The sequence below is a fragment of the Xiphophorus maculatus genome, chromosome 7 (genome assembly GCF_002775205.1).
Source record: "Xiphophorus maculatus strain JP 163 A chromosome 7, X_maculatus-5.0-male, whole genome shotgun sequence".
Classification (NCBI taxonomy): Eukaryota; Metazoa; Chordata; class Actinopteri; order Cyprinodontiformes; family Poeciliidae; genus Xiphophorus; species Xiphophorus maculatus.
This window is the reverse complement of record NC_036449.1, coordinates 21987432-22014100: the sequence shown is the minus strand read 5'-3', so window position 1 is coordinate 22014100 and position 26669 is coordinate 21987432. Positions and strand designations below refer to the sequence as shown.

The following is a 26669-nucleotide window of genomic DNA, read 5'->3' as shown; positions in this document are numbered from 1 at the left end:
GAGCAAATTTTAAGATTTCTAGATGTGCACAAATCCTGCAAATTTAATTTCAGTGAAAAGTTGATCTACAACACTTCTCAGAATGTAAAAATAAAATGTTATGTACACTGCATGCTTTTGTGTTGATTCCAAAATCTAAGTAAAATAAAATTAAGGTTGGAGGTTGTAAGTGACAAAATGTTAAAAAGTTCCACATGTATCACCTGCAGATGAAAGTGTGTTAAGATTATCAATAAACAATTCAACTCTGTGATCACTCCCATCCTGGTTGGTTTTAATCCATTTACAATCACATTTTATTTTATATCTAGACAAAATCTTAAAAGATTTTCTGATAATCTCTCATAGCTTCTGATAACAGTAACCTCCACAAAATATAAAAGGTAAAAGTACATTCAAGTTGTGGTAGACTGATCCCAAAAGAGCTGCCACTGGAGTGGAAAAAAAGACAAACAAGCAACTTTCTACAGCATTAACAAGGAGAAAAAAATATGCATTAATGCTGCAGAAGCAAATCTGAGTGTGTGTGATGGAAAATTCAACTTCAATCCCACAGCAGAGCCGTATATTCATTAAACAAATAAAATGAAAACAGCAGTTACAAATGCTACAGTAGAAAAACACAAATACCTGCACCTGAGTTTAGGAAGTACCAGTTATAATTATGAACACAGATTTCTATGTTATGATGATTTAACTGAGCTACACTAACAATTTAATCTACATTTTTGCCCACTGACTAATGTAAAAAAAAAAACCAAACACCTAAAGAACCGCAATGTTGATTTTTTTCTTACCACAATGTATGGATTAAGGCATTTTAATATGATAAGCAACCAGATTAAAAATGGGTGAAGATTAACACCTTTTTGTTTACATGTTTCTAGATGATAAAGTGATAAACTATAACATACAGAAAGACATTCAACAGCCAACATACATGATGACAGTCATTGAAAGAAACTGAAAATAAAAATGTGATTTGTGAAAACCTCTCCGTTAATAGTGAGTAAGGTACGATGTACATAAGCAGAGGAGTCAAATCTTTTTTTAACCAAGGATTTAAACATCCGACATTTAAGTCACATTATGCCAGGCTACATTTACCTTCTTAAATAATCCTTAATCTACAATTTGTTTGCAACAGGATTTTTTTTTACATCCAGAAATAAGAAAATATTTTGAAATAGATGTATGTGATGTGACTTATGCCTGTAGAAAAATGCCCAACAGATTTAATTTCAACACAAATCAATACGACTAAAAGAAATTTATGATGGGTCATTTGGTGTGAGACTAACCTTGGTTCCCGAATTTGGACACAAACTCTGGTAAAATGCCAAGATTTTGTTATGTAAACACCGTCATAATTTATGTACTCCTTTTGCCACATTTATCCTGTAAAATTCAACTGAAAAGCAAACAAATTTATTATAGGGAAAAATAAAACGGGTAGAATAACCTTGCTGCGTGACCGAAAATAACCTTAAATATTTGGTTGAAACACAATTTGATTCAATTTTAGCTTTTAGTTTTCTTCTTGTACACACCTAACATAATTTATAGAGCATATCCTTATCATTTGTAGTGATTGTCTTATAATACCATTTAGCTGAACTTGTATCTCCCAGATGTTTGCATCCTTCAAAAACAAACAAAAAAATTTCCTAACATTTATGGAAGAATATTTACAATCTGAAGACACAAAAAGCTATTATTCGAGAAGATAACTCTGACTCTAATATCAAAAGTAAGGAGACCATGCCCACCGTGAAACCTGGTGGTGGCAGCATCATGATCTGGGGTTACTTCTCAAATGGAATGGAGTTTTAATTAAATTATTTGAAATACGTACAGTTCCAAAAACAGTAAGGCTGTAAAGCTAAAGATTAAGAATTTAAGGTTTTAATATTCAGAATCGCAGTGAGTCCAGCCATGAATACAAACCACCAAACAAATGGCTTCAAAAGAGGGGCATTTAAATTAGCCAGACTCCAGATTTAATCCTAATTTCAATAGATAATCTATGAGCTCACCTAAACAGGGCTACGGACTAGGAACAGCGTCACGATCTGGTAGATTTAGAGAAATTTTGCAGGGTAAAGTGGGTAAGTAATACCAGATATTTCTACTAAAGAAAACTGAATGCTAACTGCATTAAATGGTGTTTCAATAAAGTACTGTTCTAACATAAATGTTAGATAATATTTGGAAAAGATTAGAATTATTTATGAGTCTTATTTTTCTTACATCACAAAAACCTGGCAGTTTAACAAGCCTGTGTCCATCTCAGAGAAGCAGTGTTTGTACCTAATGCTCTGCAAAAGTAAATAAAGATTCTTGTTTCCATTATCTCTATCTAGAAAATACTATTTTACATACATTCTCTGGTCCTGCCTGTTTTGTTCCAATAACGCGTTAATGCCCCAGTTAAAACCATTTTAATTAGCATCATTGTTACAGAATCTCACAGAGACGGGCTCAGTGATGTCACTGCAAGGTGCTCCCCGTGTTTTTAGTCTATCTGATCCCAGACCAGCTGTGGAGGTAGGAGGTCCACCCTGAGCCGCGAGAGCCGCTTCCCTCTTCCTCACCTGAATGGAAAAGCACCAGCGTAAACACCAAATATCTAGGGATTATTAAAAGCTTTCACACGTTTGATCATCATCAGTTTACCTAAAGAAATTATTTAAATTACAGATAAAACAAAATATGATTACCAACAGTGGAAAGATGAGGCTTTTTTAAACTTCAGGATAAATTACGCAGACTTGTACCTTGTGCAATTGCAGCCAGCTTGCTCTTCTCCTCTGGACTGAGCTGCAGCATGGTGTGAATGACGGGCAGGAGCGCCTGCCTCTCGCTGCCAGAACGCAGGAAGATGAACTGCAGCAGGACGTTCTTCAGATACTCCAGGTTGGCCACGCTCTTCTCTCTCTCCTGGTTTCGCTCGAGTCGCCTAACTTCGCTCTTTAACAGCTGAAGGACAATAAAAGTTGCATGAAACAACACATTCTCAAGAGCATAAAAGTAATTATGAATTGAATTAATGTGAAATCAACTGATTTAAGACTTTTGTTTTAAACTGCTAACTATGGTAATATTTCCAAGTGCAAGTGAAAGTCTCATAGGATGCTCTCCTCTGTAAAATATGGACTTTTTTCTTGCCAGACCTTTATTATAAATGGCTGATTTACTTAGAACCTCAGAGACAAAATAGCAACTGGATGTACTTTTCTGATGATAAAAATAAGTAAAGCAAAGTATTATTTTTCAGAAAAAATATCTCATTCAAGAGTGGGCCAACAAATAATTTGCATCCTTCCAGTGATTAATTTCCTGACATATCCTGTTATCCCAGGTTGTTTTTTTAAAAAATTTTTTTAAAGAAATACAAAAATGAGCCAGTTTTAGAAGCATTTTAAGTTGTACTTCTGTGATGCATCCTTTAATTTAAAAATGATCCATTCTGTTGGTCCATCAGTTAAAATTCATATAAAGTACACTGACATTTTTTGGAAGTGACGTTACATAACGTATAATCAAGCGGAACGAATAATTTTGTGCAGTTCCTCCTTAGCTAAAAATAAGCATTTGAGGGACAAGAAACGGTTTTACACTGATTGGCACAGAGTTGACTCGATGGCGAGTGACACGTCACTATTCTCGCGAGAGTTCAGAAAGAGAATACATAACAAGTATGGCGGCGCCCTCACGGACAGAGAAGCATGGAGTGAAATAAAAGTGGATTTAAAACAGCAGCTATTGCTTCGGACTGTGTTGTTTAGAGTCATATAACCTTATAAACGAAGCTACGGTGAGAAATGGGATATGAGCGCCTACTTTGCGGAGCTCTGGAGCGGTACTCCAGGCTATTTCGACTCGGCAATTTTCAGCAGAAAGCTCGAGTCTTTGAAAATGCGACCCAGTCGAGCGGGGAATCCACGCGATTATTTACCTGGTTCGGACAGAACGGGGAGATTCTTGCTCCCACAGCCCGCCAGGTAGCAGCTCGTCGAGGCTACTGCAGCTCCACCCAGCCTGCCAAAGATGTCACCCTGTTCGAGCACGACAGAACCCGCTTCTTCCGGGTGCTGACGGTCTTCTGCGGCGGCCAGTTCGTCTTCTGGACGTACCTGGCTCAGTTCGCCTTCACCGGGCTCAGAGACACCGGCGGAAAAGGCCGAGCTAAGGCGCCCACCACCACCGGACTGGCCGGGATGTGGAGTTTCGAGATGAACCTGGGTTCAAACGCCTGGAGGTACGGCTTTACCCTGGGATGCCTGACCATAGGAGCGGGGATAATCGGGCTCGGGGCTCTGTTCTGCCGGAGGTCGGTCAGTAAGGTGGTTCTACATAAGGGTGGGAGGATGGTGACGGTACGGACACAGTCTCCTCTGGGACCAGACAGAGGCAGGACCATTAATGTGCCACTAAATCAGGTGGCCTGCCACTCTCATAGACAGGAGTCCCCCTCGTTCATCCCGCTCAGAATCAAGGGCCACCGGCTCTACTTTCTGCTGGACAAAAATGGGACCGTAAACAACGCCAGGCTGTTTGACGTCACCGTTGGTGCATATAGACCATTTTAATACGACATGATGTGGATTATTTACTGTTAAATAAAATATTTGAAATAAAATGTCAGCTCATAAAGATTCAATTTGTATTAAAACATTTAAAATCCTCCTACATGTTTCCATATGTGTCAAATCCGCCAATGGTTTTCTATATGGCCCTCTGGACAGAGTCTCACAATTCCAGAAATGTATGCAAAATCAACAGATATCTGCTTTTCTAAGCGCTAATGTATAACTGTGAGTTTATTGCTAATTTACAGCAAAAATGGTGATAAACATTGGCTATAGGTAACATAACTCCTACCTGCAGGTGGCAGTATTTCTTACTTTTATGACAATGCTGACTCAGCCTTACTTAATGTCAAGTAATAAAAATGTCACATTTGATGTCATAAATAAGTGGAAATATTGCAAATACTTTTAAAGTAGTACTACAAAATCTATGATTTTGATTTTAAAAAAACCCCAACAAAATCCTGGAGGGACTGATGAATGTGAAAAGATGTTCTATAATTTTAAGTACTTATTGAACGCAGAAAGGAATTTATTCATAATTTAACAGTTTGTTAATGGGTTTTATTAATAAATTCTGGCACAAACTGGCCTTGAAAACATTCATGATCTTGATATGACCCAAAATGAAATTTAGACACTGCTGGTATGTTTTAGCAACCTTAAAGAAAACTGCAAAGATGCTACAACACTGTTCCTTTAAATGAAAGCTAAAATGCACCTGTTGAGAAATGTCTTTGATTAGAAGTGAAACATTGATCAACATATTTTATGCACATTTGCTTGACTTTTAAGATTGCGTTTGACTAAATGTAATGTTTATTGCTTGTTTCATGACTGGTTACTGTATTATGATTTCATGGGAAGCACTTTGATCTGCCTTGTTGCTGAAATGTGCTGTACAAATAAAGTCAAGGTTAAATAAGATGTTCATACGTACAGTGATCTGCTCCATGAGGACAGCGTTGGTGGCCTCGGTTTCGTGCAGCAGGCCGTTCATGTGCTCCATGCTGCGCGTTGCCGTGCTCAGCTTCTCGGTCAGCTCCGATTTGCTCGGCTCCACCGTCCAAACAAACGGCTCTGGAGATGCAACAAGCAAATTAAACAGGCTTTGTATAAATAAACAGCAGTCAAATATGAAGATTAAATCATATTAATTACTTTATTGTTTATTTATTTATTTTTCTGTGTGGTGGATTTCTTGATCTGACCTGAGTCCATATTTCGTACTACGAGCTAGCTAGGTGGTATAACAATAAAAAAGAAAAATACATGTGATGCTTTGAAGCGGACAGCTTTGTTACTCTAGTAGTTTGTCTTGTTGGTATACTTTAATCGTGAAAATAATTTTTATTTGCACGATTCTAAAATATTATGCAAATAAATAAATAACTCCTGAAAATATTTTCGCATGAATTATTTCATGCAAAAATAAGTGCATGAAATAATATATTATTTATTAGTAAATAAAGAATTTAATTTTAATAAAAATAAAATTATTTATAATTTTATTTATTTAATATTATTTATTTTTCTAAATATTATTTTATTGATTTTATTTATTATTAAATAAAATAATTTTATGCATTTTATTTTTATGCAAATAAATAAATGTATTTTATTTGCATGAACTTTTTCTTTCCACTTAACAAAAATGGGTTATACTACATGAAGTCTCATGAAAGTTAAAGGAGAATAATTGCACTGTCAATAGCTCCTTTGTTACCGAATTAAATCTATAAACGTGTATCTTTGTAACACACCCTGTTTGGGGTCTGGGGATGTGAGCAGCTGCTCCAGGGACGGCGGGGCTGCGGATTTTGGCGACGATCTCTCAGTCTCCATAGTTTCCATGCCTTCCCCCTCCTCCCGGGCCATCGACTGCAGGTCGTTCAAACCCATCGATCCCAACCCTGCTTGGTTCTGGTCGGCGCTTCTCCGCTGAAGTTCTGATCCCAGAGGCTTACGGCTGGACTGGGCCGACACTGCACCTGAGGTTAGAAGATAAGAGAGGCTTATAGAAGAAAAATGACACAATAGTTCAGCTACAAAGTGCCATTGATTGTAGAATAGATCCTAACAAGTTGGGATATTTTTTATTTGGTTTTCCAGAACACTTTTAGCTGTGACCCTGTGGCTCCGGAGCCCCGTGTGGATTTCTGGACCTTCCACATTGGCTCTTAAAAACTGACTAAAGATGATAAACTGGAAAAAAAGATATAGCGACAAATACAGCTTTTAGCATTTTTTTTGTGTTTTTTTTCATGGAATAATTACATTTAAAATTACTATAATTTTTATTTAGATTTATTTTTTTGCTATAGTTAGGTTGAAAACTATGTGCAAATATCAACATCCAATATAAGAAAATGTAGCCATCATCTTTTTGAAAACATTTTATGTTTTTCTTTTTATTAAAACCTAAAAATAGGAGTCAGTTGGTGCTCTACAGATTTCCTATGGTAAATATTTCTCAAAAACTTTGCTATTTTTTCAAAAGGTTAGGCAATATTTGTGGCTCCCAACCCGTTTTATTTAGCTGGACTCAGGGCAAAAATGGGTTTTTGGATTGTAAAAGCTGCAGATCACTGTGCCAAACAGTTGAAGCATCACACAGGAAAATGATGAGAAAGAGGCACAGTGCCTTGAGAAAGTGGGAGGATAAATATGATTCATGAAGCTGGAACTAAACCGTCTTTCTCACTTTTCCCCCCACAGCAGGTTAATAGGAATACTGTAGTGAAGTGGCTGCTGACCACTAGAGGGCCTCGTTGAGACACTGAAACTGGCGCTCATTTAACCAGGATCATATGAAAACATTTAAAAGAAGAAAAAAATATATATATTCTAATGTATTCTGCTCCTGAAAATCTATTTCATTCTGGCAGACCAAACAAACAGATGAATTAAACTTAAACACCCTCAAAGGTGACATACCATGCTTCCTTTAACAGGATAAAATGGGTTTATGTGCTTTACAAAAGATGTTCATTAAATTTTATTTTTACAGAGAATCATTCTTGCATAATGAGATTTTAGTCTGAGATTTTGAGCTGGCTTTTATAAAGAGCAGTTTTAGGGTCTCTGAACATTTAAATCAATAGGCTGCTGCTGGCCACGCCCCCCCAACTCAGCGTTTAAAATGGCTGCAAACAGATGCGTAATTACGCAACCGTAAATCTTTGAAAAGCAGAATTGGCGCCTCTTGCACAACCAAATGAAATGCTTGTCTTTTCCAGTATAAGGCAGTAAAACCAGCTAAAAAACCTGATGGAATTCCTTTTGGTTGCTAGGTAACGGGCTGGGCTTGGCTGGGGTTACTAGGTAACGGAGCAGTGGCCGCTGAATTGGCTCATTTTTCAGACACCAAAAAACATTAACTCACTGGCAAAAAAAGACAGTTTTTTTAAGTGCTTGGAGTGTTTTTAGAAGCAGTTAAGATACAACTGGAAGAATAAAAATGTGCAAAAGGTGAATTTTGCATAATAAATCCCTTTTAACAAAGAATAAACACTATTTATTTATATATATTTAAGAGGTCACAAGAACTCAAGTTTGAAGCAAAATATTAGCCAATCAGCAGACAGAATAAATAAGATTCTAAAGGAAAGATATTGATAGATTTTAATGTGTGGCACATGCAATTTACAGTTTGATTACACAAAATAATCAAACTGCTGGATTATACCAGTAAAACAAGCACAAGCTAACTCAATCCATGCAATTAAATTCAGAAATACGTGGTGAGATAAGCCAAACACGCCCTAAAAAACAGGGGTCTTTTATGTGTGAGACACTAATGAGGAGTCTCTCCAGATGCCAAAGGGGCCTGTTTGCCACACTGCGAGGCGGGAACAGAGCCGCGGCGCCTCGCCAACACCTGGCCAAGCTGACGTGACAGAGAAGCAGCACACATCCATACGCTCGCCTTTCCAAGTCTTTGCTGTGTGTATTTGGTGTTTCACTGCAGAGGGCAGCTGTGTGGGAGGTGATGAATGAGCTCTGCTGATAAACACACCGATATCTTCACCCCTGTGAGCTCTCTCTGTCCCATCACTCGTCTCATGAAGCGGAGGAGGAAACAAGACAGAAAACTTCTACTCTATAAACCACTTGATGCTTCAAAGGATCTCTTTAGGAAATCCTAGAGCAGCAAATGTTTTGTCTGATTTAACGTCAGCCAGTTAAAGACAAAACAGGGTTTGTAGGGTCTTCCTTCAGTAAAATTTAAAATTTAAATTCAGACATTTTCAAAGTTTTCAAGCACCACACTTTGGAGATAAAGAAAATAAAAAAATAACAGTTTTAATTCACTATTATATGATATTATGTATGACTTATTAATAATGTCTTGTGAGTAAAGCTAAAATATAACAAATGTTTTGAAATATCTCACACACTTGACTGGTTCGAGAGGTAAAAACTAATTTGACAAAAAAATTCCTGAATTTCAATAACGTTTAACGTATAAAATATAAGATGATCAATAAGTCAGTAGGCCATTAGGAATGATAAGTATTCCTTACACTGAAACAATCCAAACAAATCCAAATAAATTATCTTCCTGCTCAAATTAAAGGCAAAGAATACAAAGAAAGTAAAACAAGAAATCTCTAAAAAAAATGTTCTAGAAGTTCAATTTTAGTAATTCTCACCAACTAAAACAAGAGAAGTTTAATCTGATTTCAGTTCAGACTTTTAGGTTTATGTAAATGTCTGCTTTCAACTGTAAATTACGTTTTCTAAATTTCAACTTTTAATCAAACATTAGATTGAACTTTGTAACCAAACTATTCAGTTTTAATGCCAAGCATCTTCCAAACCTTGAAAACACAATTCAAATTCAAGCATTTTCAAGAATGTCAAGCACCTGTATGAACCCTGATTTTATTTTTTTGTTTTATAGTGTATGTAAATATCTGATTTCATGTGTAAGATGCTCACTTGTTACATTTCGCCTGTTTAAAGTGCTTCTAGCGGAGCTTACTGTTCTGGCTCTGCAGGTTGAAGAGCTGCTCCTCGACGCGGCTCAGCTGTCCCTGCAGCGTCTCTACGGTGGCCCGGTGGTCGTCCTGCAGCTTCCTCAGCTGCTCCCTGTAGGTCTGCCGCTGGGCCTCCACCTGGGACGACAGGTCAGCCTGAGCCTGGGTCACCTCTGACCTTAACGACACGTTCTCTGTCTGCAATGTCAAAACCCTGGAGGACGGGTCAGAGAGAAACAGGAAGTTAGGAATTTGGAAAGTTTGATTAGGCATTTGTAATTTGCCTTTCCAAGCACTGAATGGATTTTATTGGGATTCTATGTGACAGACAGTGATGGCATAGTTACTTTGAAAAAGTAACAATCGGATTACTGATTACTCCTTGAAAAAGTAATTTAGTTAGATTAATGATTACTTGATTTGAAAAGTAACTAAGTTACATTAAAAGTAACTTTTTTAGTTACTTTCAGCAACACTCCGCCACCTGTGAAAATTACATTGATCTTTGCCAAAACTTAATTGCAAGTTATTTTATAATGGTAACATCAACCATGCAGCTCCACTTAAAAGAAGGGAAGATTGTTTAATGGTTACAACAGAACAAAAAAACCTTTAATAATTTGTGAGTGTTTTTGTGTGTTCCAGTATTGTCTGGAAAACTATAAATAGGATTTTACTGTATGAGGGCACAAACCTCAGTAGATGTAGAATGAAAAACAAAAACGTTTCACCTCTCTCGCAGCTCAGCCTCTTTGGTGATGTTTTCCTGCAGGATTTTGTTGTGCCTCTCCAGCAGAGTGTCGTGCTCAGCCTGGAGCTGCTGCAGCTCGGCGACGCAGCTCTGGAGGTTCTGTTGGCTCTCAGACAGTCGGCTCCGCAGCTGTTCAACCTGAGAGGACAACTGCTCCCTGCAGACGACGACACACACTCGTTTTACTTAAAATGCATTTCTTTTATTTCACGCATACTCGCAGAGCAGAGTAACCAAAAACTGTGCTCAAGTGAGAGAAGCAATACTTTTAACATATTTTTACTCAAGTAAAAATAAAAAGTAGCAGTCTAAGAGTAAAAAAAAAGTATTTTATAAGGCTACTTGAGTTCTGATCATAATAAATGATTTTATGCTGCATTCAAAAATGTCCAGATGTGCAAATTCTGATATTCTGAAAAAATATTACACATAAATTGCTACAAAATAGCAAATTTAGGGAGAAGAAGACACTTCCATCTAAAATAAATTTCAAGATAACATTCACAGTAGGAGGTCTGTGTTTAAATACAGCTCTGGAAAAAATAAAGAGACCACTGCAATGAACCCCATTGAAAACCTCCCGGTTATTCCACCAAATATTGATCTTGAACTCTTCCTGAGTTAAAACATTAGTATTGTTGTTTCTAAATGAATATTAACGTGTTTTCTTTGCATCATTTGAGGTCTGAAAGCTCTGCATCTTTTAGGTTATTTTGATCATTTCTCATTTTCTGCAAATAAATACTAAACTTATGCTTGGAATTTCAGAGACATGTTGTCAGTAGTTCAACACTGACTACATGTCAGTGTAAAATGAACATAAAATAACAATGTTCATTTTACTCAAACATATACCAGTAAAGAGTAAAATAAAATAACTGATCATTTTAATTGATTTGTCACATTAGAACAGAGTTAAGTACCTCACCGTTTGACCTGCGATTTCATTTTAAAACCATTGAGGTGAAGTTTATCCTACTTAACCTTTTACAATATGTTACGGACATTTAACGGGAAGCAGTTTTCTGATTGCATCCTGTCGGCATCTTCCCTCATTTTGCTCTCACCTCTCTAGTTTCCCAGAGTCTCCGTCAGGCTGGGCGCTGGTTTTACTCTTCTGCTGTTTGAGCACGTTGTGAACTCGAACCTTGTAGCTCTCAAACTCACTTGTTGTTGCCATAAGCTCAGCCTGAAATCAACAAACAGGTTCAGTGGAGATATGCACAAAAAAAGCTAAAGCGTTTTAGTTTTTAAAAAGGGATGATGGTTACCCAATTTAATTTGTTAAAAGATGAAGCTAGAGCTGTGCATTTTAAATGCTGAATATATATTTCAGCATTTAAAATATATGCTGAAAGTGATATGTGTGTGTATGTTTTATTATTATTACTTATTTTTTAATTTTTGTTATATGCAATGCTGGCACAAAATATTCCACTCCAACCTTTGGGGATCAATAAAGTAAAATATGCTGCCACCAACTGGAATTGATTGCCATCTGGAAAATTATGGATTTATTCATCAGAACTTCACGTAAAAACTTCCAGGAGTTTTCAAATTATTTCCATTGCTAATTGCGGGTCTTACAAACAGGCTGCTATCAGCTGAGCATTTAAACATGATGGATGTCTGACTGAAACACGGTTGACATTGTAGATAGAGGTAATTAAAAATAATTGAGAGATAAATTATGAAAAGAGTCATTACTTTTAGCCTCATTTATCAATCGTTTCTCGTGAGCAGGAGCTCAGTTCATTTGTTAAAACTGTTATACTCTTGCTGAAAAAAGCATTACTTCTCACCTTCTTTTTCTGAGAACAGAGCTAAAAATGAAATAATTGAAGGATGTGAACCTTTGCTGTGTCTCTGTCCTGCTGCAGGCTGTGGATGCGCTGCTGCAGGGAGCTGCTGGTCCTCTGCTGCTGCTCCAAAGCGGACTTCAGCTGCTCCTGCAGGCGGTGCCGCTCGGCTGTCAGCTCACACATCTCAATCTGAAGTCAACAACACACACACGTTTTAGAGTACAAGTGCTTGAACAAAATCTACTTTGTGCTACTTCGTCTTATTTCAAGTGCACTAAAAACTAGACTAAAATACTTGGTAAGATTTTGTTTTTTGCAGTGTAAACGTGAGATGTTGAGTGGTCAGAGCCTTTCCTTTGCCTACATCCCCCAGAATGCTGTGCAGTTCTGAATCAGAGTTCAGTGAATATTCTTTACATTGAATATTCTATCAGACATATTATCCACTGATATTGATCACGTGTTTATCTCAATACATGTTGTTATTGATTTATTGTCCAGCCCTACCAGAAAGGGTTTTTTTGTGTTACCTTGGAACTTTCTAGCTGCTGCTGGTTAGCTTCCAGCTCTCCTTTCAGAGACGCCTGCTGCATCATGAGGGAGCTTTCCTGCATGCATGAACACACGCAGATGACACATTAGTAACTCTTCCTAACGTCTTCCAAGGCCTTCTCCAGTCATGCTTACACATGGCCGCATCGCTCTATTTACATTCATCAGACATCCGTGTTGCACAGTAACAGGAAATCTTTGGGGATTTGCCAAAAGAAACACACACAGACCTGTTTCATAGCATCTGCCAAATCTTTCTTGGTTTTCACCAGCAGCTGTTTCATCTTCATGGTTTTCTCCTCCTCCTGGTCCAGCTGAGACTTCAAAGCCTCTGGAGACACGTGGAAACATCAGGAGAGAGCAGACATTAACAGCAAGTCAAAACAGAAAACGTGCTAAAATATAAAATAAAAAATATGTCATATCTAAACACACTACAGTTGCATGTAAGCTGAATATTACTACTGAGTAAGTTTACAATTTATAAAGACAATTAGAATAGCATCAAAAAGTTTATTTACTTCAGAAATCTATTTCAAAAATTGAAACTTCAATAGATTCATTATGCAAATAATAATTTAATTTAGGTGTTTACTTTAGGGTCAGAAGTCCTGGCCGATGATTTTATGTGGGCACTACATGTGTTCTTTTCATTTTTTTAACAAATGCCTGTTTTGCAAAGATTGTAATTTCTATAAAGCTAACAAACCCATATCAGGGGAGTTGTGTGCATATTTTTGGATTTATATGAATATAAAAAAATACTTAAAATGAAGACATTGTAGGAAATTCTTTGGGGGAAAAACATGGAATTACTGGCAAGGGTATTTATTAAAATTACTATGCATCAGTTCACAGCCACTGATGTATAGGATTACCTACTAATATACCATAATTTGCATTAGTAAAATAATTTTCCTTGAGTGGATAGGGCACCTAAACTAACTCCAGCCCAGGGTCCCACATCCTTTTAAATCCGGCCCTGCTTACAGTTAATGAAAACGTCTGAAATTAAAAAAAAGTCTGAGTAATGCACAAAGCTATTATAATAAAAATATATGTGTAGTAGCCACAACCTTAACCCTATAGGGACAAAAAAATAAAACATAAAATACATGAATAACTTAATTCCAAATAAGCATTTGAATCATACCGATTTTCTGCCTGTGGGTCTCCTGCATCTGGTTTAGTGTGTTAATCTGGGATTTCAACTCCTCCACACACTCGTCTTTCTCTGTTAGTTTTCCATTGAGTTCTTTTACCAGACGTTCGTAGTCGGCCATTTCCATGTCCAGCAGGGAGCTCTGTTGTGCCTCCTAGTGGTAGAGTAAACACACTACATCACGACTGTGAAGAGAGTCAACACTTGTCTGGAAAAATTATGTGGCTAAAAATTAGGGTTTCTTGACCAATATTTATCTTGAGGCTTATGGGGTGTACAAAAGATGTTTGTTAGATTTTTTTTGCACAAAACCATCTTTAGATAATGAGATTTTAGTTTGGTCAGCTCTGCTTATTTTGAGCTCCTATTAGAGTGAGCCATTCTAGAGCCTCTTGTCACTTTATATCCAAATAATTTGGTGGCCATGCCCCCCAACTCAACGTTTGCCCTCGCACTTGAAAATGGCTGCAAACAAATGCCCAATTATATGGCAATACATCTTAGAAAAGCAGAAGTGGAGCCTCCTGAACAACCAACAAGACAATAGTCTTTTCCACCAGTCATTGTACATCGCATACAGTGGTAAAACCAAACATGATTGAATTTTGTTTGGGTTGCTAGGTGATAGGCTGGGCTTGGCTGGTGTTGCTAGGTAACTCTGCAGTGGCCATCATATTTGGGAGGTTTTTGAATTGGTTCCTTTTCCAGACACAAAAAAACATTAACTTATCGCTAAAACACATCTGGGTGTCATTTTTAAATGCTTTTCTGGGACCCAAATGGAAATATAAAATGTAAATGTTGGATAATAGGTCCCCTTCAAGTCTATGTTTCCAAATAGGAAATAACTGTTACAGATGACATTAGGATAACTGCGATAATCAACATATTATGCTTTTATCAAGAAAGTATGGATAACAGTTGGTTTATCTGTCTTGAAAAAAGCTTTTAGATAATTTTATACTTCGCATTTTTGGGTAAATACTGTTCTACTCTATAATCAGACAGTAAGAATCTCATTCCGACTGAAGCCTAGTCTATGACCATTAACAGATTTTTACAAAGACATCTTCTCTGATGTGTTTACAGACCAAAAAGGGAGGAAGTTTTCTGACATTGATTAATTGGAAAAAAAAAATCCCCAGTCAAGGAAAAATTGGCACATCAATAAAATGATTATTTTATATCTTCAACAAGTGTAACGTTCAGCAACTAGACTAACATGCATTCATTTTTCAAACAAATAAAATTATTCCAGACATTTTGATATTATAAGGACTATTCAAAATAAATGTATCTACTCTTTAGAACACAACATCCCTCTCCCTTTAAAACAAATCTGTATCACCATTAGAAATCCAGTTTCTTTGACTGAATTAACAAAGTGGACAAAAGACAAAGTCAGATCTCCAGGCAGCTCTCAAGTGTACTATGTAGGCCTCCACTAATGGAAAAGTAACAGCAGCTCGTTCTGCTGTGGGCTAAAGCTGCTCCGTTTCTCTGTGACGTGACGCTGTGGCTTCAGGCCGGCCATCACCGGCTCGAGTCGACCCGAAGAGACACACTGGGTCTGAGAAACACTGGTGTGTTTGGGTACCTTGCGTAGCAGCTCCAGCTCCTGGGCGGTCTGCTGGGACTGCTGCTGCTGCCTGTGGAGCTGCGCTGTCAGCTCCTCCACCTCCTTCGTGGCGGATGACAGGTCCTGGAGGGGCGAGCAAACACTTTGAGGCTGTCGGCAAACTATAACACTGCTCTATCAGATTTAATGACATTATGTAATTGATTTACAAGATTACTTTGCAGACATTCAAATACTTCCAAAAAAGATTTTCTGGTTAAATTAAAGGCGCAGTATTATGTAAAATCAACTTTTTGAGCTTTACATCATGTTATAATGTTATTTCCTCCTCAAAAATAAACTTAGAGTGTTACTTTGATTCTTTCATGCATGTTTGACAAATCCTTTAATCTCCATGGCAACAATTCAGCTGTGCAAAACGCTTGGATGAAACTAGCTCCGCCTTCAAGGTGCAATTCCTCCTAAGAGCTGCAACTTCCAAGCTTCCGCCACACAGAGCAGCGCTTCCCTACGACGCCACTACTCAGCTCCTTCAGACTAGCCAGCAGTAATTAGCAAACACCTGGTGGAGCTGCTGAGCTCATTAAACGACCTACTTCTCAGTGCTGCGCTGGTAAAACGTTACTAAAGGGTTAATAGAGGAGAGATGTCGTGTTGACTTCCTGAAGGCAGCGTTTCAGAAAGAGCAGGAGCTTTTAAAGAGACAGAGGCCCAATTTACATTATGAAGTCAAATTTATTTTAAGTCACATTTGACATATATCACTTAAAACAACATAGTGACTTGATTGCACTGTAAAATGACAATATGTGAATGGATGATTCATAACACTGCCCCTTTAGTCTTCTATGTGTGTTTATGTCCACCTTAAGCTTCTGGTCCTTCATGGCTCTCTCGGCCAGCAGGTCTCTGTCCAGGCTGGCCAGCTGTTTCTGCAGCTCCTGGTTTCTGGCCTCTAGCTGCTTCACCGCGCTCCTCATGGTCTCCAAACCGGCCTGCAGATCCTCCTTCTCACTGCTCAGCGTCTCCTTCTGCACAAAGGGCCACACTCTTTACTGAAATAAGTTCAATAGTCTGCCATCAGAGTTGGTAAACAATGTTTTATCATGACATTTACAGCTTTTTCAGTTTTGTTTTTACATAATAAATATGCTAATGTGTTTGATTTACTTATTTTATTGATTTATTAAATACAGATCCTGGAAGAAACAGAACCTTAATGGGGTGGATAGACAGAGGACAGATGGATAAAAGAAAGATGGGCAGATGGATGGAAGAGGTGACGAATAGATGGATAAAAGGATGGATGAACGGACGGTTGGATGAAAGGATGGAAGAGTTGTCGGATGGACGGACGAATGAAAGAATGGAAGGGTGGATGAAAGGATGGATGGATGGAAGAATAGATGGATGGATGGATGGATAAACGGACAGATGGAGAGATGGATGGACGGAAGAGATGTCGGATGGAGGGATGAAAGGATGGACAGACGGATGGATGAAAGAGGTGATGGATAGATGGATAAAAGGATGGATAGATGGATGCCTGGATGGATAGATGGATGTAGATTATGACGATATGGATTTCCATCTTTTTGTACTTTTTTTGTTTTATTTACATGAAACCACCATAAATGGAAGTAATTTTATTTGACAAATTTAGATTTAAATCATGAACACATTCCTGATTGGACAGGCTGGAAATACAATAAAGTCTTAAATGTGACATTTTCCAGGTCTGGATAAGAACAGAAAAACAAGAAACCTGATAGTTTTGATTTTCGTTTTCTTGAGCAATATCCAAGACAATTTAGTTTAGTTTTGTTTTTTTGAGCGACCAGAATAAACTTTCTCTTAAAACAGAAACACAAACAGACTAAAAAGAGGAGCTGAACTTCATTCGCTGTTGAGATGTGCTTGTAGTCAAAAGAACCAACCCTGCTCAAACACACGTTTCTGAAGAACCACCCGGGCGAATCTGACATGAGCAGCTCTGTGGGGTTTCCTCCAGACTCAACGCGCGGCGGCTGCAGCCGTCTCCAGGCAGCTGTCAGCCAAACACCGAACCGATGATGGGTAAACTCAGACGTCGGGAACAACGCAGGGATCCCTAACTAGCTTCGGCGTGCGCGATCCCACTGAGAACCTCCAGCTCATCTGAGACTAAACCGAGTCTCAGAAAACGCAGCAGATGGAGGCTATACCTCGCTCCATTTACCTGCCAGACAGTTATGAGCTTAGAGGGGGAAGGAAAGGAGTTATATATACAAAAAACAATTTCTCCCTTGCACAGCCAGACACATCTGATGGTCTATTTGTGGGATGTATCTGGGAGACGTGTAGCTGGCTAAAATGACTCTGTAAATCATGTGGAGTTATGCTCGCTGGACAAAGTCTCACAGCTAAGATTTACAGGAGGCTGAGAGCATTTTGTTTGTTGTGTGTGTGTGATTGAGTGTGTATCCCAGTTACCTGTGTGACAGCACTGCTGAGTCGCTTGGTCAGCTCAGCAATCTGTCTCTCAGCCGCCTCCACCTTCTCCCTCTCCTTATCCAGTTGCTCTGTTTGCCTGTCGTAATCTATCTGCAGATTCTAAACAAACACCCACACAAACACACATCCTCAATATTCATTACTGGAGGTCGGCTGAACAACTCAGTGAAGGAAAACACACATATCAGCTGCATTTACATTTGGCTATGGGACAAAACTCTCATTAGATACAGCAGAGTGCTTCCCTCTGTAATAGAGACACAGCTGCAGGGCGTTTATGGAAACCACTGGGAGCGATATTACGCTACGCCAATTAGCTAAAAACTGTGTTAGGAAAAAAAGTAGATGATTAATCTAATTTGCAAGTTTTATTTTAAGCATTGTGATCAAATGGAAGAAGGTTTGTAAAGTGTGGCGTGAGTTTGCAAAACAAAATGTCCTTTCACTGAAATTACGTATTTTTCCAAAGATTTAAAATTTAATTCATTATTTTTTACTAAACACCTCAAGCTCAGTGAGACGGGTTGGAGTGTAATGAGCATACAATAATTTTCATATCTTGTCACAGATTAGGGGTGAAACAATGGATTAATTATCCATCGATTATTGAAATACTCACCAACTAATTTAATAAAGGACTAATTGTTAACTAGAGTACACAGACCAAAAAAAGGCCATTTGCTGAAAGAACACACTTAACTGTACAAAAAGATGCAAAGGCAGAATCCCAAAAACCGCTGGTGTTTGTGGTTGTAACATGACAAGATGTGAAAACCTTCAAAGGTTATGAATAACTTTGGAAACTTTTCTTTAGTTCATTACATTATCAAGTAAAACACTATTTACTAAAGAGGTAGAGGGATTATCGAACAGTTTCCCTTCCTTGAATTATTACAGACTTTTAACAGCACTGCTGATACATTCATTTAAATTTCATTATTGTAATAATTTATCCAAATCCTTGTAAACTATGATTATAATAATACTTAGTGCATCCTACCTTGTATCCTTCAGCTCCATGAATGATATCTTTCATTGAAGTGTTGATCTTTTCCCGCTCTGCTTTTAGTGACGCAACTTCCTCCTTCAGGGTTACAACCTGAAAAGAAGTCCAATAAATTATACTTTTAGCAATGAACAATTATTTATATAACAACTACAGAAAATGTCAGAATGATTTAATTCATCTACAGTTTAAAGGGTTTTGTTTTTCATTCAGAGCCACATATAGGAGGAGCTGGGCCCTGGGCTTCAGACAGTTTGGTGCCCAACACTCACAAATTCCTTTTGCTCATAAAAATTTAATTAACAGTAACAATTTCAATTGGGGACCAAAATTAAATATTCAACAACAAAAAAAGATTCTACTAACTCAACAATAATCAAGACATAATATTTTAATAATAATTAAACAAATAGAGTAGTCACATTATTTTTTATTACTGAAAAAGAGTGTCAATTATTGTACATCCAAAACTTTTTGCTTGTTTGCCTTATTAAAATTAAAGCACCCTGTTTGAAAAATTAACAAAGAAACAATCCCCAAATTTTTTTTTAATGCCAAAAACATGAAAGCGGAGTATCAGAAAGAGCAGGAACTTCTTAAAGAGACAGAGACCCAATCAGAGCGCTACATTACAATTATTTTGGAGCCCTTAGACTCACAGATGTGATGAAAGTATTCTGACTACCTCCTTCTTGCTGTTGTCCAGTTCCTTCTTGGCTTTCACTGCTACTGCCTTGATTTTGTTCATCTTCTCGTCTTTTTCTTTGATTTTATCCTCTAGGAGAGCTGAGGGAAGAAGAAGAAGAAAATGTTTTACTTATTTGTTTGAAGAGTGCTTATTCAGTGAAATAAACTTGATGAGATTCATGAGCACACCTAATTTCTTGGTTATCTCATTGGCTTCACTTTCCTCAGAGGAAGCAGATTGGACATTAGATTCCTGTGAACAAAAAAAAAAAGATAAAAATATTAAAGGGTAAAAATAGCACCAATAAAATGTATTTCCTTTAAGCACAACTTTATCTTTTTTGAGGTGGGGGATCCTAAACCAGGAGTTTAGAAACTTTTTGATGCCATGGTCTCACAAACAGCATAGAAATGCTACAAAATGTGTAACTTTTAGATGGTTTTTTCTCATTTTTACTCACTATAACAATTATTACATTCATTTTTAACATAAATGCTGCCTCATATCTTTGGATTTTAGTTGGTCGTGAGTTCTGCGGTGGAAAATGTAATTATTAGGTAATATATTATGACACGAACATCAGATTAATAAAGTAACACAATTCACACAACCTGACACAATTCTTTTGATTACAAGTAATATTTACTTCATCTTCACAGTTCTTGTGTTTTTTTATGCCGAATTTCTTCCACAGCAGGGTGGCTGGACGTTTCCTTCTGTCTTTTTCTGGACAGAATTGTTTTGATTTTGTGCTCGTTTCTCTAGCTTGAGGAGTAAAGCAGTTTTATAAATTTGACTAGAAACCAATTAGAAAGATGAGCATAAGAAATAACATTTCAACTGGTCTCATTTTATTCCTTCAAGGTATTTATAAATGATTTAGCAGAAACAAAGTCTATATGTCACAACTTGTACTGATTTTAGGAGAGTGTTTTTTACTTAATCTTTTGGATATTGTACTGGGTTTTCGATGTAAATAATTGTTTAAATGTGTTGTTGTCAAGACACTATAGTGAGTTTCATCCAGGTTAAATAAAAGGACAAAGATAAAGAAGTTATTTTAACTTATATTTTATAATAATGATTGAAAAACAGGTTATGTTTGATTTTAAAAAAATATTAGATTGAATGATTTTTAGTTTTGTTTTTCCTCCAACTTTAAACATCCTTTGTCGGTTCCCCAGAGGGCCGCGCCCCTCATTTTGAGAAACAGCCCTAAAACGTGATGTGATCAGATGTTGGACCCACCTGCAGGGCTGTTATTTCGTTCCTCAGCTGTGAAACCAGAGCATCCTTCTCTCCAAGCTTCGTTTCCCACTCCTCCCTCTCTTCTTGAGCCAGGGAAGCTTGGGCCAGGAGTTTCTGGTTCTCGTCGCTAATCTTCTCATTAACCGACTTCATGTCTTGGAGATCACTCTGCAGCCCCTCTACATCCTTCACTACGTCCTTGAGGTTTGATGTCAACATGTTTCGCTCCTTTTCCAGGTCTGTGATGCGAGCCTGGAAGTCTGTCTGGATCTCTTCCTGTCTTTTCTCTGCCTCCATCCCTTCAAGACTTCTCTTTAAGAGGTTTTTCTCATTTTCGAGCTCTTCGACTCGCGTCCGGAGATCTTCCAGCTCCTCCGTTGACTTTCTGAGGACTTCAGATTGATTTTCTTCCAGCAGCCTCATGGAAGCACCAGATTTCTCCGCCTCCTCTGTTAACGACTTCACCTTTTCCTCTAGTTCTTGCTTTTCAGATTCCCTCTGCGCCATGTGAGCCTCCAGGTCAGCCATCTTGGATGCCATTAGCTTCCCGTCTTCCTGAAGCTTGGACAGCTCCAACAAAGCCTGCTCCTGTTTCTGATGGAGATCATCCCTCTCCGTGGAAAGCTCTTTGATTCTCAGCTCCAAACCGGAAACCGTCTCCTCATAAATCAGCGTCTTCTCCTTCAGATTTTCTTCCGTCTTTTCCTTTTCCTCCTTCAGGTGCTTCACCTCGTCGTCTGTTTGTTTCCTCAAGCTTTGCACCTGCTTGTTGTTGTCATCTCTGAGTAGAAGTGTTTCCCTTTCTTTCTCTTGCAGCAACGACTCAATTTCTTTCGTTTTGGAGTCATTCAAACTTTGCACTTCGTCTTCTTTGAGCTTCAGCAGGTGTTGCGCTTTGTCCCGCTCTTCAGTCAAAATGGCGGCAATTTCTTTCAGATCTTGAATTGTGTTCTCCTTCATCTTCAGCTGTGAGAAGATCTCCTCGTTCTGCGTAGTCAGCTCCTTCACAGCCTGTTTTAAAGAGGTTTCTTCTTCTTCTGCAGAAGTGTAAGGTTTCTGGCTTTCAGATGAATAATTTTGCTGAAGGTCTTGGATATTCTTCATCAGAGAGTTTTTCTCCTCTGTGATTTCAGTCATCCTCACCCGCAGCTCGTCCCTCTGTTGGGTGAGCTGCTCAATCTTTTCCTGAAGGTCTCGCACTGTTTCTGCACCCTTTTCCTTCATGGCGTTGTACTGCTGGACAAAATCTTTGGTCTTCTCCCCCAGCTCTGTCTCCACACTTTGAAGTATGTCTCTCATCTGCTGGCACTCGGCCATGGCGTCATTGCGTTCTCTGGTTAAGGCCTCACATCGAGCTGTCAGCTCCTCATTCAGATTCAGGTCACTGCTTGACATCTCAATGGGAGTTTTAACTTCTTGTTGCTCAGATTGAAGGTTCAGCTCGGGTTCAGTGGTCGGACTGTCTTTATTCATCTGCAGCTCGTTGATTTTGAACTCGAGCTCTTCTTTTTCCACCTGGAAATCCTCTTTGACCCTCCCCAGCTCTACTTCAAGCTCCACCTTCACGTTGCTGAGCAGCGTGAGCTCATCCTGCAGCATGGTGTTCTGGGACTGAACGTCGTCCAGGGCCGTCCTCAGTCTGCCGAGCTCGCCCTGCTCGCCGCCGCTCTGAGGTTCGGCTTGTTTGCACCCGGACAGCTCCAGCATTTTGGCGATCCCGGTGCCACGGCTGGGGTCCTCGTCTTCCTCTTGAACATCCTGCAGGAAGCTGTCTGCAAAAAACAGAACAACGTTGCCTCAACATGCTGCTAAAGTTAGAAATAAGTCACTATAATACAGTGAATCGTACCCAGACCTGTCATAATAACAGAGTTTGGTGGATGATAAATCGTCGCAGAAATTATGTTATGGTTATTTTGACACCATTTTCACCTAACATTATGATAATTGCATCATAATGCAAATCTGTCCTCTTATAGGTGAATAAACTCTAATTTTATACAAAACACTCCAAACTGGACATTTCAATTAATCAGTGAATTAAATATTATTTTACAATACAGTTAAAGATTTCAATGTATTTTGTGTGGATTTCATCACTACAAAAAAATTTTTACCAAATATTTTTGGTCCAGTTTCTAGGGCAAATATTTAAGTACACTTGAAATAAGACAAAACTGACTTACAAGTAACTTTCCAGGTCGATATAGAAGCTTGTTTTAGGTAAATAATTCCTTAATATCGATTTTAAAAGCGCTAGTTCTACGTGAAATAATCTGACAGTAGAACAAGACATTTTACAATATTTTAAGTTAAAATGTCTTGTTCCACTGGAAGATTACTTTACTTGTTACTAGCACTTTTTAAATCGATACTAAGGAATTATTTACCTAAAACAAGCTTCTATATTGACCTGGAAAGTTACTTGTAAGTGAGTTTTGTCTTATTTCAAGTGTACTTAAATATTTGCCCTAGAAACTGGACCAAAAATATTTGGTAAAAAATTTTTTGTAGTGATGAAATCCACACAAAATACATTGAAATATTTAACTGTATTGTAAAATAATATTTAATTAATTGCTTAATTGAAATGTAAATTCAATTTTCAAGGCTTTTTAATGCACATTTCTCCTCAGATAAATCAAACCAAACCCAGAAAACAGTAACTTCCTTCCTTCTGCTGTACCTTTTGAAGCCAGCTGCTCAGTCAGCTCCTCGGTGAGCAACATGAGGCGATCCCTCTCCATCTCCCAGTCTTCCTCCAGAGCTTTCATTTCCTCCTCATGCTGGACGGTTTTCTGAACCAGCTCCTCCTTCAGGTTCTCCACCTCCTGCTGGGCCTTCGTCAGCTCCTTTTGGTACTTCTCCTCCAGCTGAGCTGCCTCCTCCGAACTTCTGTCTTGGATTGCCTTCATTTCAGCTCGGAGGGTTTCCAGTTGAGCTTCCAAGGAGCGTCTGACTTCTTCTATGCTCTCTTGAGCACTGGTGTGTTCTGCTCTGCGCTCCTTCTCTCTTTCTCTGTCTCGTTCCTCTTGTTCCTGGAGTAATTTCTGGAAATGAGTCACTTTTTCCAGGTGTTTGTTTCTGGATTCCTCAATGCTGGACTCCAGGGTTTCAATCTTCCTTTGGTGGTCTTCAATAACTCGCTCATGTTCACTTTGCAGCAGTGCTAGATCCTCCTGAAAATAATTTTTAAAAATAACAATCTGGCTTCTTTACAGACATAACATTGCAGAAAATTGTTATGTTTGTGGTATTTTACCTTGGCTTGCTGTTTGGTTCTCTCTAGCTCTTTACGTGAGAGTGCAAGACTTTGCTGAGTTTCAGCTTTCTCCAGTAGCAGAACATCCATCCTTTCAGTCAGCTCCTAAAACAGCAAACAGAATAGAATTATAAAATGTTAATATATTCACTTTTACAACAGATCTGGAGACACACAAACCTGTATCAACAAGGCATCCTCTGGACTTTTGTCAGAACTTTTGGATTGTTGTTTAAGGGATTCGACTTCTTTTTCCAAATCTGGGAAAACAAATAAAGTAATGTCACAAATTCACAGCAAGAGAAGAATCGCCAGTCGTGATTTTACTATCTACCTGTGCATTTGGTCTTCATCTTTTGCATGGCGGCGATCTGTTTTTTGGCATATTTGATGAGGTCATCTTTGGACAGCGTATCCAGCTGTACAGACGGCGGGAAGAAAAGAAAGAAGAAAGCTAATCTTATGAAACAATGATTCTCAACCTGGGTATGCTGGTTAGTCTTTGCACAACGGATTAAAGCCAAAGAACAAACTTTAGGGCTGTTTTAACATCATCTTTCCACATGTAAGCTTCTAAGAAAGCCTTCCAACACTGACGCTGCATATCATCACCCGAAAATCAATTTGCATTTTTAAAGAAATGTGAAATTTAGCTTCTGATTCTCGTTAATTGTAGCAAAAACTCTTTTTATTGTTACACTGGAAATCAGAAAAAGCACAAACTCTAAGTAGTTCATTTAGCCTAACAGTAAGATTTTCAAATTTTTATTCAAGATTTTCACGGCATTCTCTAAACATGTAAACAAAAATGTATGACATGATATTATTGTCAAATCAATAATTTCAGATACATTACTGCAGTACTAATAATAAAGCTCATGACATGCATTTGTTATTTTTTTAATTAAAAAAATCGATTAAAAACCTACATTTTGAAGTTTGCAAGTCCTTATTGCTCAGACTATTAATATTCAACACAAAAGCACTGATGGCTGGAATCTGGAATATTTCCCAACAGCTAAATTGTAAACAAAAATAAAGCCAAAAATAAAATTCTCTCATCTCATTTCCTCTAAAGGGTTTATAAACAATCATATATTTAGACATGACCAATGATTTTCACACGGACATACTGTATGTATCAGAAAGAAAGGTCCAGATTAATTAAAGACACAAATATAGAAAGTTGTGAGGTACCTTTGACTTGGCAGCGCCGGCTTGGGATGGAGTCCCAGCCTCAGCTGCAGAACCACCGGGATCCTTTTTAGAGAAAAGTAAAATAATTAACCCTATTAGATTAAAAAACGTTGGGTTCATCAGGAGAAAAGAAAACGTTTATGTCAACCAAACACTGACAATAATGTTTACTTTTTGCACAAAACTTGTAAATATTTTTCTTCCAAGTTAGCTTTTTATTTCAGATAACTGTATGAACGAAATGGTTCTGAGTTCGGGTATCTGTAACTTCAAGATGCTCCACACCAACTTGTCAGGTTAGCTAAAGCTAACTGCTCGATACTGAATATTTACCTCCATTTCTGGCGGCTCTTTAGCTTCTGCTCTCTCCTGTGTCACAAAGGCAGATAGCAGGTATCTGACAAGGAGAACTTCAATCAATATCTAAGACTACGATCGACTACGTAGCGAGTTAGCAAGGAAACATTTGATCTGTTTTGGTTCCAGGGAAGCAGGCTAAAGCTAAGACCCGCTTCCGCAATCGTCAACCGGCTGACGTCGGAATAATTTACGTCACGTGTTCAAACGGAGTCGGTCAACAAAAATGGAAAATCTCGCCGTAAAATTTTTAAATAATTTATAAGTATTTGATACGTAAGAAAAATTTAAATATTTTAGAATAGGAACCTTTGGTACAATAAATATAGGTGAAGATTTTATCTCACACAGTCGAGGTGTACCGACAATGACCACCTCCTTTTTTTGTAAGTGAAAAAACTTTTAAAAATGACTGTATCTAATAGTTATTTAACCCACTGCATAGTATATATTTCTGTCAATGGACTGGCCCAATTACTCCACCAGCCCTTCAAGATTTTCCACGGATAAGTGCATAAAGACAATGGCTGTACAGATGGATATATTGTATTTACATTCATTTTATAGCTGTAACAAAGCTGCAACAAAAAAATCCCGTTGGAATGCTGTAGAATGACCTTAAATGTGCCACTTATGTTCATAAGACCTCCGATATGACTGAATTAAAAACAATTCTGCAAAGAAGAGTGGACCAAAATCCTCTACATAAAGCAAAGTAAAGCAGGAATTATAATTAATAGCTAACTTTGATCACAATTTTGTTACAAAGGGTGGCATAACCAGTGGTGTGGATTTAGGATCAATTACTTTTTTACATAAGGCCAAACTCTTTTGGAAAGCTTCCTTGCTATCAATAAAAAAATTTTTAATTTTCTGCTCCAAAATATGTTAAATCTATTCAAATCTACAATCATTCTTTTAATGTTTCTGTATGAAAGTTAGGGGTTGCAATGTGAAAAAATGAAAGTATGAGGGATTTTGCGTAAGTTAAAACTGTA

At 37.9% G+C, this 26669-nt stretch overlaps 2 protein-coding genes across 2 annotated transcripts; one reads left to right on the top strand and one right to left on the bottom strand.

Annotated features, from left to right (window-relative positions):
- Positions 1–257: 257 nt before the first annotated feature.
- Positions 258–25835, bottom strand: gcc2 (GRIP and coiled-coil domain containing 2). Its single transcript, XM_014471965.2, has 24 exons — positions 25648–25835; positions 25315–25377; positions 24452–24536; positions 24298–24377; positions 24118–24222; positions 23542–24034; positions 20856–22627; positions 19796–19859; positions 19605–19705; positions 18914–19012; positions 17893–18012; positions 16287–16451; positions 15439–15543; positions 13833–13995; positions 12910–13010; positions 12658–12735; positions 12179–12316; positions 11393–11514; positions 10306–10482; positions 9580–9788; positions 6356–6583; positions 5533–5672; positions 2778–2979; positions 258–2594 (listed from the first exon to the last, which is right to left on the bottom strand). The coding sequence occupies exons 1-24, from the start codon at positions 25651–25653 to the stop codon at positions 2521–2523; spliced, it is 4890 nt and encodes a 1629-aa protein (XP_014327451.1). The 5' UTR covers positions 25654–25835; the 3' UTR covers positions 258–2520.
- On the top strand, positions 3663–5526 carry tmem223 (transmembrane protein 223). The gene has a single exon (XM_005807678.2). The coding sequence runs from the start codon at positions 3825–3827 to the stop codon at positions 4590–4592; it is 768 nt and encodes a 255-aa protein (XP_005807735.1). The 5' UTR covers positions 3663–3824; the 3' UTR covers positions 4593–5526.
- Positions 25836–26669: the final 834 nt, after the last annotated feature.